General features: G+C 43.4%; 1 protein-coding gene across 1 annotated transcript; it reads left to right on the plus strand.

Annotated features, from left to right (window-relative positions):
* Positions 1-983: 983 nt before the first annotated feature.
* Positions 984-2,117, plus strand: PAQR9 (progestin and adipoQ receptor family member 9). The gene has a single exon (XM_021678725.1). It carries the CDS (start codon positions 984-986, stop codon positions 2,115-2,117), a length of 1,134 nt encoding a protein of 377 aa, XP_021534400.1.
* The last annotated feature ends 11,701 nt before the right edge of the window (positions 2,118-13,818 follow it).

Below are 13,818 nucleotides of genomic sequence, written 5' to 3' on the forward strand. Positions count from 1 at the left end.
AGATAAACGAAGGCTTTAATCGTGCAGGCTAAGAGTCGCGTGCGCGCACGCGCGCAGGCGCGCGCACACACACAACACATGCACGGGAAGCGAGGAGCCTTCTCAGGTATCTGACAATGACACGACTCTGACCCGGACAGGGTCTCAAAGGCCCCCGATTTCCGGAGAACCCCTGCCCCCGCCACCTCCGAAGATTACCGTTAGCGCATCTGTCCGCCAAAGCCCAGGCTCCGGCGCGCCAGGCACCCTCCCCCCCAAGCCCCGCGGCCACAGCTCCCCGCCCCCCGCGAACGCGGCTGCCCTGTGTCCTCTGGAACGCCTGAGTGACTGTCGGGTTTCGAACCCGGGCGTCGACCCTGGCCCTCGGCGCGCGCAGCCGAGTCGCTGGCGCAGCCTTTGGCCCCCACATCAATCATTTACGGGCCAGCTAGGGCTACTGCGGCCCGAGGAGGGGGGATGGTACGAAACTCGAGACCGGGGACAACTCTATCCCCCAAGGCGGCCGCGAAACACTAGCGGGGGAGGCCCCCCGCCCTCCCTCGGTGCGCCCGTCCCTCCCTCCTTCCAGCGCCTAGGCTCCCACATCCCCGCCTCCCGCTCCGGGGGCGGCGGCGGCGGCGGCTGCGCCCGCACCGCGCGATGCCCAGTCACCGCAGCAGCGCCGCTGCCGCCACCGCAGTCCGCCGCCGCCGCTGTCGCCGCCGCAGCGCGGGCGGCCGCGAGCCCGTAGCAGGGAGCCTGGCGCAGGGGCCGCCGAGCCCGCGCGCTCCTACCAGTCGCTGCGCTGCTCATAACCTGATTGTTATTTTTATTTATTTATTTTTTTCAGGAACGGTTGCTCCGAATCAGGTCTTCTCTTGAATCTGCAGCGACGCCCCCGGCGCGTGCACAAAGGCTCCGACGGCGGCCGGCGGGGACTGCCTAGCGCGCGGGAGCCGGCGCCAGAGGTCGCCTGTGCGCGCCCTAGCCAAGCCCCAGGCACCATGCCGCGGCGCCTGCAGCCGCGGGGCGCGGGCACAAAGGGCCCGCCGGCCACGACCGCTGCGGCTTCGGAGGCCGCCTCAAGTTCCCACCTCTCCGCCTCCGGGGACCCTCCAGCATCGGCCAAGCCGCTGCTGCGCTGGGACGAGGTGCCCGACGACTTCGTGGAGTGCTTCATCCTGTCGGGCTACCGGCGGCTGCCATGTACGGCGCAGGAGTGCCTAGCCTCGGTGCTGAAGCCTACCAACGAGACGCTCAATTTCTGGACGCACTTCATCCCGCTGCTGCTATTCCTGAGCAAGTTCTGCCGCCTGTTCTTCCTGAGCGGCCAGGACGTGCCCTTCCATCACCCGTGGCTGTTGCCGCTGTGGTGCTACGCGTCGGGCGTGCTGCTGACCTTCGCCATGAGCTGCACGGCGCACGTGTTCAGCTGCCTGTCGCTGCGCCTGCGCGCTGTCTTTTTCTACCTGGACTACGCGTCCATCAGCTACTACGGCTTCGGCAGCACAGTGGCCTATTACTACTACCTGCTGCCGGGCCTGAGCTTGTTGGACGCCAGAGTGATGACACCGTATGTGCAGCAGCGCCTGGGCTGGCACGTGGACTGCACGCGCCTCATCGCCGCCTACCGCGCGCTCGTGCTGCCGGTGGCCTTCGTGCTGGCCGTGGCCTGCACGGTGGCCTGCTGCAAGAGCCGCACAGACTGGTGCTCTTACCCATTCGCGCTTCGCACTTTTGTGTTCGTCATGCCCCTCAGCATGGCCTGCCCCATCATGCTCGAGAGCTGGCTCTTTGACCTGCGCGGCGAGAACCCCACGCTCTTTGTGCACTTCTATCGTCGCTACTTTTGGCTGGTGGTGGCCGCCTTCTTCAATGTGAGCAAGATCCCCGAGCGCATCCATCCAGGTCTCTTCGACATTATTGGCCACAGCCACCAGCTCTTCCACATATTCACTTTTCTTAGCATCTATGACCAGGTGTACTACGTGGAGGAGGGCCTGCGCCAATTCCTCAAGGCGCCGCCTGCGGCGCCCACCTTCTCTGGCACGGTGGGCTACATGCTGCTGCTGGTGATCTGTCTGGGGCTGGTCATCAAGAAGTTCCTAAACAAAACCGAATTCTGCAGTAAAAAGTGAACCTCCGCCTTGGAGGAGGCTGCTGGTTCGCCCACCTATTTGTTTGGAGTTTCTGTTGTTGCTATTGTTGGTTTGTTTTCAAGTTTTGTTGTGTTTCCTTCTTTGCTCAAGGAAGGTGCTGCAAAACCACAGGGAAAAAGTCGAATGCGACAAGGGGGTCTCAGTGCACTTGGGGGCTTTGGAAGAGGGAGATATGGTTCAAGCAAGAGGGAGAGTGCCACTGGTTCTTGCCCCTGGAAAAAAATTCGGGTGGTGTCTCTGACATCCAGGAGTTTTTCCAAGGGAGTGAGTAAAATCCCAAATAAAACCCCGAACAGTTTGGTTTTCCAGTCGTCTTCTGCGCCAGTGGTAATGAGGAGTAGTCCTGGTGAGGTCAGGTATGCAGTAAAGAGGGTAAGTAGAGAAAATCCCCGAGTACTTCCATTTCGGTCTGAGGAATGCTTGGATTTGTAAAAAGAATGGAGCTTTGTGGGAAATGGGCACAAAGACACAAACCCAGGGCTTAACCTGCTAGAAAATGCATGGAATGTGAACACAAATTAATTATTTCAAAATATTTCTTGGATGTTATTTAAATAGTAATATATACAATGATTTTTCACAATTTATCAAAGCCTGTGATATGCACTGAATTTTCTTTGTTACATAGTTTTGAATTTTGCAGCCCTTCTGCATTGCATACACTTGAACTGGACATCAGGGCAAGCTGCTTGAGAATTCTCAACTACTTTTTTAAACAGTGTTTTCTGAAGGCTTATGTGTGTTATGATACAACTGTGAATTATTCTACCTTAGGGACTCTGGTTAAACTATTGTTGAGGAGCTCAGTGGTTTATATACATCCCAGGTTCCAATTTACTTTATTCCACAAAACCCATCCGATTTTTTATTTTGTTTTTAATTTTATTCTTTCTTTCTCTACTTATTTAAATTGCCACTGGAATAAATGTGCCTTTTGAAGCAATGCCCAAATGACTGGTCCTCAGACATAGTCTCATGCATGGAGAGAGCAGTAAGAATAAGCTTTTCTTCTTTACTGTAAATCAGGGTCTAACATTCCACCCAGGAGGGAAGGAAGATGGTGTTGGTTTTAAAATTTTGGTAGGACTGAAAGTAGCTTACCAGGAGAAAGGGAGCCAACCCACTAATGTGGCTGTGGTTCTTAATGCATCCATCAGGGAAGGTGAGAGGACACTATTCTAGACCAATGCCATTTATCCTTGCTTAAAATTAAAAACAAAGTATTCAAGAATAACTGAGGCGGTTATATTAGGAAAGTCAGGAGCATATGACTTGAGTTGTTACTGAAGATATTGAGTTAAATAACATTACTTTTGCATAGTTAAACACTGGTCTCATTTGGATGCATACTATGGAAATGAATGGCAGTCACCCTAAATCACGGAAAAATTAGTGAACATCTTCCTGAGATCCTTTCTGACAACCACATTGGCCCATGTTATTTAAGACATTTCTCATAAGTGATAACCTGTACTTGAGATAACAACTCTAGATTAACACAAACCACTGAGGTGGCTTATTTAATTTAACTTACCACACTTCCTGACAAGTCCTTTTGGTTAAGAGCCAAATAAGTCATTGAGTGGGGAGTCTTGACTTCATAGTATAATTTAGATCAAGCACATAAGGTAGATGAACACTTACCTCAGCACTGGTAGGCTGGAACTCCTAAAAAGATTGCTGTTTTTGTTTATGCTTTTAATCTCTACTGTATTTGTAAACAGAGAGGCTTCGCACAATTTCCTGGAGGAATCAGTATCTTTGTGCGTTAATTTGCACACAGAAGTTAACTTTTTATATGTCTATATTTAATTTGAAACCTCTTAATGGGATCATAAATACACTTTGCACATTTGCTGATGGGTGTCAGTATCTAATCTTTTGCAAAGTGCAAGGAGATTCCCATTAGATGATAGAGGCTGAGAATTTGTGCCTAGCACGGATGTTATTCCTCAGCTGTAACTTAACTCAGTGCATGTATTCAAAAACAATTGTGGAAATCAGGATATTTCCATGTGCAAACTTACTTGCATGTCATTGTTGTCTCTTCTAGAGCCCTAAAGAATGTTGGTTTGGAAGCTAGAGAAGTAGGTTGAGGAGTGTTTGGTAGCTTCCTTGTAAGATGGGACCTCCCCTTTCAGAAGGAACTTTCAAGGGACAGAATTCTAAAAAGGGTCCATGAGTTTGAGAACAAGAAATAAACCCTGTATTTGTCATTTTAAATTTTTGTTGGAGATCTTCTGGGTCTACAAACAGAATTCTCTTCTCACCCTGTGTCTTTGTCCTTAAGCAGAGGCCACTTAAGGATAAAATTATACCCATATCATTTTCAAGTGATTACGATGCATGAGCCCAGGAAGGTGACACACTTTTCCCCTCAAAGTTTTCAGACCCACTATGCCCCAGAGAGAATGAGGACTCACTTTCCTTCCCTTTTTTGTTTCCTTCCTATACTTTCCTTTCTCCCATTCCATCTTAGTGTTTATATACCACATATAACATTGACAAAAGGACATTTTAGTTGAAAACAGTGGTTTGGCTTCACTTTCTATTTGCAAGTAGATGTGCTCATATATGCTATGTAGGACCAGGGATGATTTGTGAAACTATGTATGTTATTTGCTAAATTATATCAGATTTCTGTCCAGATAAATGGTGATATTTTAGATTCAGCATGTATTTACTGAGTCTCCATTTGCATGGAACTAGCCAAGTATATTATTACCTGAATATTTCAGGGGTAATACGGCAACCAGAATGAAATACCTTTAAAAATATTTTTCACATTCTCCACTTTGCCACATCCATTAGGATTCAGTTTTACTTTATTGTGTTCACCTGCTTGAAATGTAGGACAAATGATAAATAAGAATGTACTCCATTATCTCTGTAAAACCTATTTTGGCAGTGGAATTTTGAAGCATATTATGTAATGCATTTTATTTTTACTTGTTAGTCATGATCTAGATGACATCTCAAGAAGCAGCGTCAGAGAGTCCTGCTTGGGAAATGAAGGTGTTTGACTTTGGATCCTGTCACCCTGGGGGTTGCTCTGTGGGGTTGACTCAGCTGAGTTAGTTGGTTAAAGGGGGTTCCTTTCTTCCCTGTGCTTGGCAGCTACACCCTCAGGTGAAAGGGATGACCTTCCCAGACAGAAGTGAGTTTTTTGATCATGTCATGACTGGCTTGTAAAAATAAGCCTGATCTTTTCCGCTGGCCATACACTTTCTATAAATAGCCCAGGAAGAAAGTATGGGGCTTCAGAGCTAACCAGAGTGGCCTTCACATGTTTCCATTCATAAATCCTGCCCGTAAGTGCTTGCAGTTAAAAACCATTTAGCCTAATTCATTATGCCACTCCAGGGTAATCATTTCTAAGAATGCAAAATTGGGGGGATGGAGGTGATTTTTATAATTTTTTTCGGATTTGGTGCTGCTGAATCTGAGGGCTCACAGCAATAATAAACAGGGATTGTTACCTGCAAATCTCTTCACAACTCTACGTGGTTAATCTGCACAAAGCAAGAGTAAGAGACAGGTACAATAGGAACTATCTCCATTTCTAGGTTATACCAAGGTGACAGAATCAAGTTTTCAAACTGGCATTAGAAGTAGGGATGGTTGTGTGCTCACTTGTGAGTGTTCGCTAGTTTGCACGGCTCTGATGCCTAGTCAAGCACACAGACACCAACTGGAGATGTGTGTGTCCATAATTATATATCTATGACTAATAATATCTAATATCTATTTTATATAGAGAGCTATATAATTTATCATTGTAAAACAGCGAAGTGAGATGTAGTTATCCTTGAATTTACATTATAGAATCTTAAAAAAAGTGTACTTAGTTTTTATCATCTTGGATTGTTCTTCATCTGTTGAAGTCTTCCACTGCTGACTTCACTCTGTCAGTATCCTTTGAGTTGATTTCCACATTTGTCCATGTCATCCTTTTAGTGATCATTGAGCACCTACTGTATATAAGACATCAGGCAAGGATCCATCCATATTATTACAGCTGTTACCCCTTTGTCTGCTGGTGGAACAGAGATGGGAACACCAGAAAGCCCTCTGGCCAGGAACCAAATTCTGACCTTGGCCATAGCAGAATGTCTTAAGCCACTGAATTTGGTTCTCTTCTCCTTTCGGTTAGCATAGGAGCAATGCATGGAATCTTATTTCAGTTAACATGCTAACTTATCCAGAATCAATTTCTTCTTTCCTTCCTTCCTTCCTTCCTTCCTTCCTTCCTTCCTTCCTTCCTTCCTTCCTTCCTTCCCTCCTTCCTTCCTTCCTTCCCTCCTTCCTTCCTTCCCTCCTTCCTTCCTTCCTTTCTCTCTCTTTCTCCTTTCCTGCCTCCTTCCTCCCTCCCTCCCTCCTTCCCTCCCTTCTTTCCTTCCTTCCTTCCTTCTTCTGTCTGCTCCTAGGCCTATGTGAATTTTGTAACTAAAAAATTTAATGTAGGATGCAGGTGAAGGGATAGCAGGCATATGTACATGGAGAGAGTTGAAAATTTTTATCATCACTACTAATTAATAGAAACGCTACTAACAACCACTTTTTGGGAGGTTAATAGTATTTATGTCATTATAAAGCAAGTTTCATCCAAAGTGCCTAGACTGTGATGTCATTAAATGTCTGAATTTCATAGATAGCATACTTAATGTTTTTAAAAATAGGAGCTTCAATCTGCAAAGGTGAACTCATGTTCTTTAGCCTTTTTCTTCTTTTAAGGTCTTTGTGTTGTAATCTATAAAACATGTCTTAGAAAAAATTACTCTGGAGGAAATTATAAAAAAAAAATTATCAGATGTGAAAAAGACAGGAAGAAGGCATGAGCAGGGGAGAACAAGGAGGATTAGATTCAAACAGTTAGAATGGGACAGCACGTTCAACTGTGGACAGTTTCTCCTGAGTTTTAAATTCTGTCCCTAGAAAAGCATGTGAACTCCCATGGTGTTAGCACTCAAATGGACAGGCAAGGAATTCTCTTTGGCAGCCTAACCACATCCTGTAGTTTTTGACCTGAGCACCAGTGCCAAGGTATATTTTGAGTAGTACTCTTACCCTTGGCTTAATGTCCTTAATTTGTTTCCATAAAATTAGGACATAAGGCAAAAAGGCATTAGGGGATAACACCAGCCAATTGTAAATCACCTTTCGAATCATTTCTTTGAAGGATTATCAATATCCTCTGACATAAATTGCTGAAAAGCGAACAAGCCTAGACAGACTGAAAAAAGAAAGCATTCATTGGTTAAGCTGAGTGAGCACCATTGTATTCCAATGTGATAGGCCACACACCTTCCTGTTGAAGGTTTTATTCCTTCTTCATTACTATGAGTTATTGTGAAATGGATATCAATTCTTAATTACTCTTCCAAAAATCTAATACAAATTTTTGCTGTTGTTTCAAAAGAACAGATGTATTGCATTTCTGGTTTGTAGATTTCTAACCAGCTTGTAGGCATTTTTTTAGAATAGCTTAAGAGTCTGTGAGCAAGTTGCAGAATTAGAGTGTTTATTTATAGGTCAGGGGCCAAGAATGCAGGATGTGACTTGGGAAAGCTCTGAACACATCCTTACATGCAACAAAATGATCACTTATTTACTCTCTAACTCAATGGAAAAGAGCCTTTTGTTTGAGCTTTGGAAAATATTCCCCAGTGTATTGTGCTTCTAAATGTGATGCATGATCCTCAATATTTTTTGTTCTTGAACAGTCTCTGAAAGCTATTCCAAATGTGGCATTCCTCAAGGAATATTTCTTGAATGTGCAAAAGTATTCTCGAATGTGTCAATGTGGCAGGCCACCTTTCTCATGCCTTACAGCTCCACCTAAAATATGCAATAAACACTCACGTAGGAGTGGAAGGGTCTTCAGATGGTTATATAACCATGCTGTAGAAATGGCCCTGCTCCTCATGGCTCACACACCACATTGAGAAAGGACATCATGTAAATAAACTTTTGTTTCTAGATGAGGGGAGTACGGGGACACATATTAATTTCATTTCTTCTTTCAGTTCCATCTGTAGTTTGAAAGTGTAATCTTTTTAATATGCTGGATGCAAAAAAAGAAAATTAATAAGAAAACATTTTAAAGAGGTAGTCTAATTTTCTATTTTAAAAGTTTATAATAGCAATTTGTTTGTAAAAACAGGCCTTAGCACATAGATGAGAACCAGCGCTTTTTAGAAAGCCTCATCTTTGTCCTGGGAGTTTAATCACCTTGAGCTCTTACCCAAATGATAAAGACCTAACAGGTCTTTAAAAATGTAAATAATGTATAGTTTAAAGAAGGGTAAAAAAAACCCCAAAAAACCCCATTTTTTTAAAAAACGAGAAAAACAGGTCAGATATGTTCTAGGTGTGTAACAAGGTTAAATTAAACGTCTTTTAAAAATTCTAGTTAAAAACTTCATTAAATTCACTCTTCCAGCAAGGCTTAGCACAGAAGGTCTACTTTTCGACCAGGTTGATTTTCTTTTATGGAGACTATGAGCAGAATTATTCTAACGAAGCAACTGAGTCCCAAAGCAGTAAGGGGATGAGGTACAGTTCACTTCGATGACGGTATAACCACAGCGAATGACATAGCCGGGAAACTGTACAGCTCTGGACACGTGCTCCTCGTTTCTGTGGAGTGGAAAGGACCATAGAGCCCCACGCTATCACTACACAGACCTGGAGAAGGCTGTCTGCTTTGCAGGGCTGAGGGCGACCCGGTGGCTGTTAAACTTCTATCTGCATAAAGCGTGTGGTAGCTCTAAACTCCTCATTTCAGCCTTCTCCCAGGCCATTCCCACCACCCTGGAAGCCTTCTGTTTCCACAACCTCTGCCTTGAAGACAAAAGGGTCTAGAAGGATTCCATGTGTATTTAGGCCTTGTCTAACCATCTGCCTTATGAGGTTCATCCATTTCTAAACCAAGGATTTAAATATGATTACTGCGCTTGGATTTACAAGAATGTACAATCAGCAGGTTCCCTTTTGCAGTAAAGGGCATTAATTGAAGGCCATACTCATTTTTTCCCTCAGGTCAGAGGCAGAGGGAGAATTTCAGTGACCAAATAGAGACCTCCTTGCGTCAGTATTTTTTTTTTTTAAGTTCATTTAATGATGATAATGGAGGGAGAAAGGAGTCAAGGATAATGCAGGCATGAAGAAAACCGAAAGAAAGATCCCACTGCTTGCTAAAGTAATTCTTCTTAGGCTGCCTGACTCCAGCCATCACCCACAGCTGTATTTAGCTGGCTAGAGAGGCTTCTCAGGATGTGTGAACTTCCATACAGGGACTATGATGTGATTTCAAATCAATAGTGTTCTCTGCCAGAGAAGCATTACTCAATCATAATTCCACGTTACCTGATAAACCAATCTATAGAAATAGATATCACTTTGGTCAGTTCTGTGCATGTAGCTAACAAAATTGTGGCTCATTTCTGTTGTATAGTTTGCTATGATTTTCTAAGACATTTGTTCCTTATGGTCTTGAACATGGAATTCTATATTAATATTATAACTGTGTATTTTTTGCCGAAAAACAAATGTATGAAGTAAGAATAAATTATTTGTAAGCATAGTGTTTAGGTCTGTATTTGTATGCCTTCAGCAAACAATTCCTAAGTTAATAGTAAGTATGTATAACACTAATACACATGATAAGAAGAAGCATCCTTTTAATAAAAATCAGCAGGCAGAACGGAAGAATGTAAGTTTCTAATGGAAGTCCTGAAGAAGCACCCTTAGTATATTTTTACAATTGTATTTAAATGAAAAAGAAAATTCATGAGTTACTTTGAAACCGTGTCTTCTAAGAAAATACTTAAGCCCAGATAATGAAGCTTTTCCTTACTCTTCCCTGTATTTAAAGGCACATGTTGCCCATGGACTTCTGTGCAGTGCCGCCTGTCCCAGAACCCTAGTGATATGTGTGAATTTGTGGTCTCTCTGTCCCAAATAATCCTAGCAAAGAAGATCCAGCTTCAGTTATTAAAGTCTGTGAGGTAACCTCAGGGAAGCCTAAGTGTAACCCAGAGGGAAGCCAGGATAAGAATAGAACCAACACATGGAATGGGGCTGAATAGAGTAAATCACAAAGGGAGGCTTGATCAATCTGTGCCTGAAGCCTACACACTTTTGGACTTGTCCTTATGTGAGCTAAGAAATTCCCTTCATTTTACAACCTAGTTTGAGTGTTCATTGCTTATAATCAGAAGTATCTTAACTGATCCATAAGGTTTGGTAACCTTCCAGCCATCTACAATAGGATTTGCACAGCCCCCATCCCACCTTCACTCAGCCAGTCCCACATTTTAGGATCTGCATATTAGATATTTGAAAAACCTCATTTTTAAAGTATTGATTTCTATATTAGGGCCCAGTGCTGCCCTGTGACCTTCCTGGGTTGCCTAAGCCACTTTCTCTCCTGTTTTCCCCTGCAGGTATTTCATATTTCTGACCTTCCCACCCCCTCTCACTCCTCAAATCTCCCATCCTACCACTTCCCAGCTCTTCAGCAACCACACTATTATTACGCATTGTTCTCCCGTATGTTAACTACTTCTACTCAATAGGGTTCTTCCTACGAATGTTTTAAAATGTACCAGTAGTATCTCCCATCTTCTAAATAAAGAAAGTCACCCTCTACCCACTATGTCACACTCTAACAACCACCACCCTTTCTTCTCCTTCACAACCAGGCTTTTTGCAAGAGTGGTGTGCACCGTCTTTGTTTTCCTACCTCCCACTCTCTCCTTCACCCGCTGCATTCAGCTTCATTAACCTCACTAGAATGGCTCTTACATGATTTCTGACAACCTCCTTCTTGACTTCCATTCGCTTCCCCGGAAACTCTTCCCTTGGCCTCTGTGACCCCATACTCCCTGGATTCCCTCCTACCTCTCGGGCTACTGTTTAACAATTGCCTTTGCTGACTTCTCTTCCCCTGTTCATGGCCGAAGTCGATTTTCTCAAAGTGTGAGCCAGACCAGGGGCGCCTGGCTGGCTCAGTTGGAAGAACAAGTGACTCTTGACCTCAGGGTCATGAGTTCAAGCCCCACACGGGGTGTAGAGATTACTTAAAAAAAAAAAAAAGTGTGAGCCAGAATATCTACATTAGTATACTTTAAGGACTTGTCAGCGTCTTGATTCTGCCACTTCCTTTCAGCTGTCACAGCAGAGGTATATTTCTTGTTCTAGGAAGCTCAACCTTGAGCCTACTCCAATACTTCCAGTGGATTTTTTTTTTTTAAGATTTTATTTATTTGACGGAGACAGAGATAGCAAGAGCAGGAACACAAGCAGGGGGAGTGGGAGAGAGAGAAACAGGCTTCCTGCCAGGCAGGGAGCCTGATGTGGGACTCGATCCCAGGACCCTGGGATCATGACCTGAGCCTAAGGCAGACGCTTAACGACTGAGCCACCCAGGCACCCCTTCAGTGGATTTTTAAGCCAACCAACACCTGTTAATAAATCCCCTTCAGCCCCAACTAGGTTGAGTGGATTCTGTTGTCTGCAACTGAGCCTTAACTGATACAGCAGGTAAACAGAAAAAGATGGTGATCAAAAATTCTGGCAATGGGAAGCCATAACTCTTTATTCCCCAAACCAATCATCGGCAGATAGTCTGTTGGGCTTCTGATTTTTTTTAACCTTTAATTTTCCTTGGAAAACAAAGCAGGTTCTGGATCAGGCGGCTTCTTCAGAGAGTTTGGTTCTATTTCAAAGCAAAAAAAGAAACATTAGGAGGAGAATTACCTAGAAATTTGTTTCCCCTTAATGTTGACTTAATATAGGTGGACGGAAACACAACATGAATACTTAGAATTTATGTCAGGTGAAAGAAATCTAAAATAACAAGGCTCACCAACAATAAGTGGCATTCCCATATCACTGAAGTTTATATAACTTTCATATAGAGATTAAGACCCTGATAACTAAAAATCCACTAAAGACTATACAGAATTATAACACTGGGTAGTGTTATAGGAGACTGAGCCAGAACTTCAGCAGCTGCTTGGATACCTCTTTCCCTGGACAAAGGTGCTTTAATGCATCCCCCTATTTCTTTCAGCAGTACCCTAAAGTTCCTTTTAGGTAGGACCCTTCCCACTCAACCTTGGTAGGACTGCTCTCCCTGGCGGAGGTAGGCATGTGACCCAAGGTAGGCTTGCAAGCACAGAGCTTCTCTAGATTCTGAAATTTCCATAACTTGCCTGCAGATGTCTTCATGCAATTCTGAGAGCTATCCCATGGCCTTCAAAAAATTTTTTTAATTATCTTCTCCCTGTAAGTTAACCAGAAGGTTCCTATTTCTTGCAACTAAAGAGAATCAACTAAGGACTTCCAGTTTCTGGTCGGGCATATAAGGAGCTTAGAAGTTATCACTCTATCCTAACAACAATTAAAAAGCTGAATAAGCTAAAAAACCAACAACTCTTCCTAGATCCGTCAGAGAATTGTGCGTCCCAGGGCAAAATGCTGTCCTCAAAATTAGAGAGACACACAGGTGGATACAGAGAGTTACAACTTACTACATTGGGAACCCACAAGTAGAAACCTCTGCAGGAGCCAGTACTGGTTCCTTTTACCTGATATATCATGTCTGGCTTTCAATAAAAAATTACAAGACTACTAAAAGGCAAAACACATAGTTTAAAGAGACACAGCAAGCATCAAAACTAGTCTCCAATAAGGCAGGATGTTGGAAATATCAAACTGGAAATTTTAAACAATGATGCTAACAGCTCTAATGGAAAAAGCAGACAACATGCAAGAACAGATGGGTAATTGTGGCCAAAGAGATGGAAATTCTACGGAAGAATAAAAGATAAATGCTAGAAATCAAAACCATTGTGACAGAAATGAAGAATACCCTGATGGACTCATTAGTAGACCAGACACAGCCAAGGAAAGAATCAATGAACTTGAGGATATATCAGTAGATGCTTCTAAAACTGAAAGACAAAGAGAAAAAAGACTGGAGGAAAAAAAAGTAGAATGCAAGAACTGGGACATCTACCAAAGGTATAAAACATACATAATAGGAATAGCAAGGAAAAGAAAGAGGAACAGAGCATATTGACTGACACACCACCCACTCAAAATTTATAACTTGAAAGGAAAGGACATGACTTTTGAATCATTTGTAAATAATTTCTTCCTCACTCTGTCTTAGAAGACTCCTATCTGTTTCTGACTGCCAACATTTTTTTTTTAAGAGCAGAAGGAATTCCTTAAGAAAGGTGAGAATTTGGTGGCTCAGTTGCTTAAGCATCTGACTCTTGATTTTGGCTCAGGTCATAATCTCAGGGTCTTGAGATCAAGCCTCTGTTGGGCTCCGTGCTCAGCAGGGAGTCTGCTGGAGATTTTCTCCCTCTGCCCCTCCCTCCTGCTCACGCAGTCTCTCTAAAATAAATAAATATATCTTAAAAAAAAAAAAGTTGTGAGAATTTAAGAAATTTGATTACCTTTGCAATTTATAAGTACTTTCTAAAACCATAGGATTAACAAAAGAGATCCCATACTTGCCTGCCTGCATAATTTCCATTCTTTCCACCTTGCTTGAAACTATGTACCGTAAAAATATATGTGGAAAGCTGAGAGGTAGGCAGAAGGCATGTGAACATTTATCAGTACGAAATGTAATTTCCTAAGAGCTACCTTATTAATTCAA

Source organism: Neomonachus schauinslandi, chromosome 1 (genome assembly GCF_002201575.2).
Source record: "Neomonachus schauinslandi chromosome 1, ASM220157v2, whole genome shotgun sequence".
Lineage (NCBI taxonomy): Eukaryota > Metazoa > Chordata > Mammalia > Carnivora > Phocidae > Neomonachus > Neomonachus schauinslandi.

What these genes read in the sequence shown, in the direction of transcription:
- PAQR9 (XM_021678725.1), top strand. Translation starts at nt 984, where the DNA reads ATGCCGCGGCGCCTGCAGCCGCGGGGCGCGGGCACAAAGGGCCCGCCG.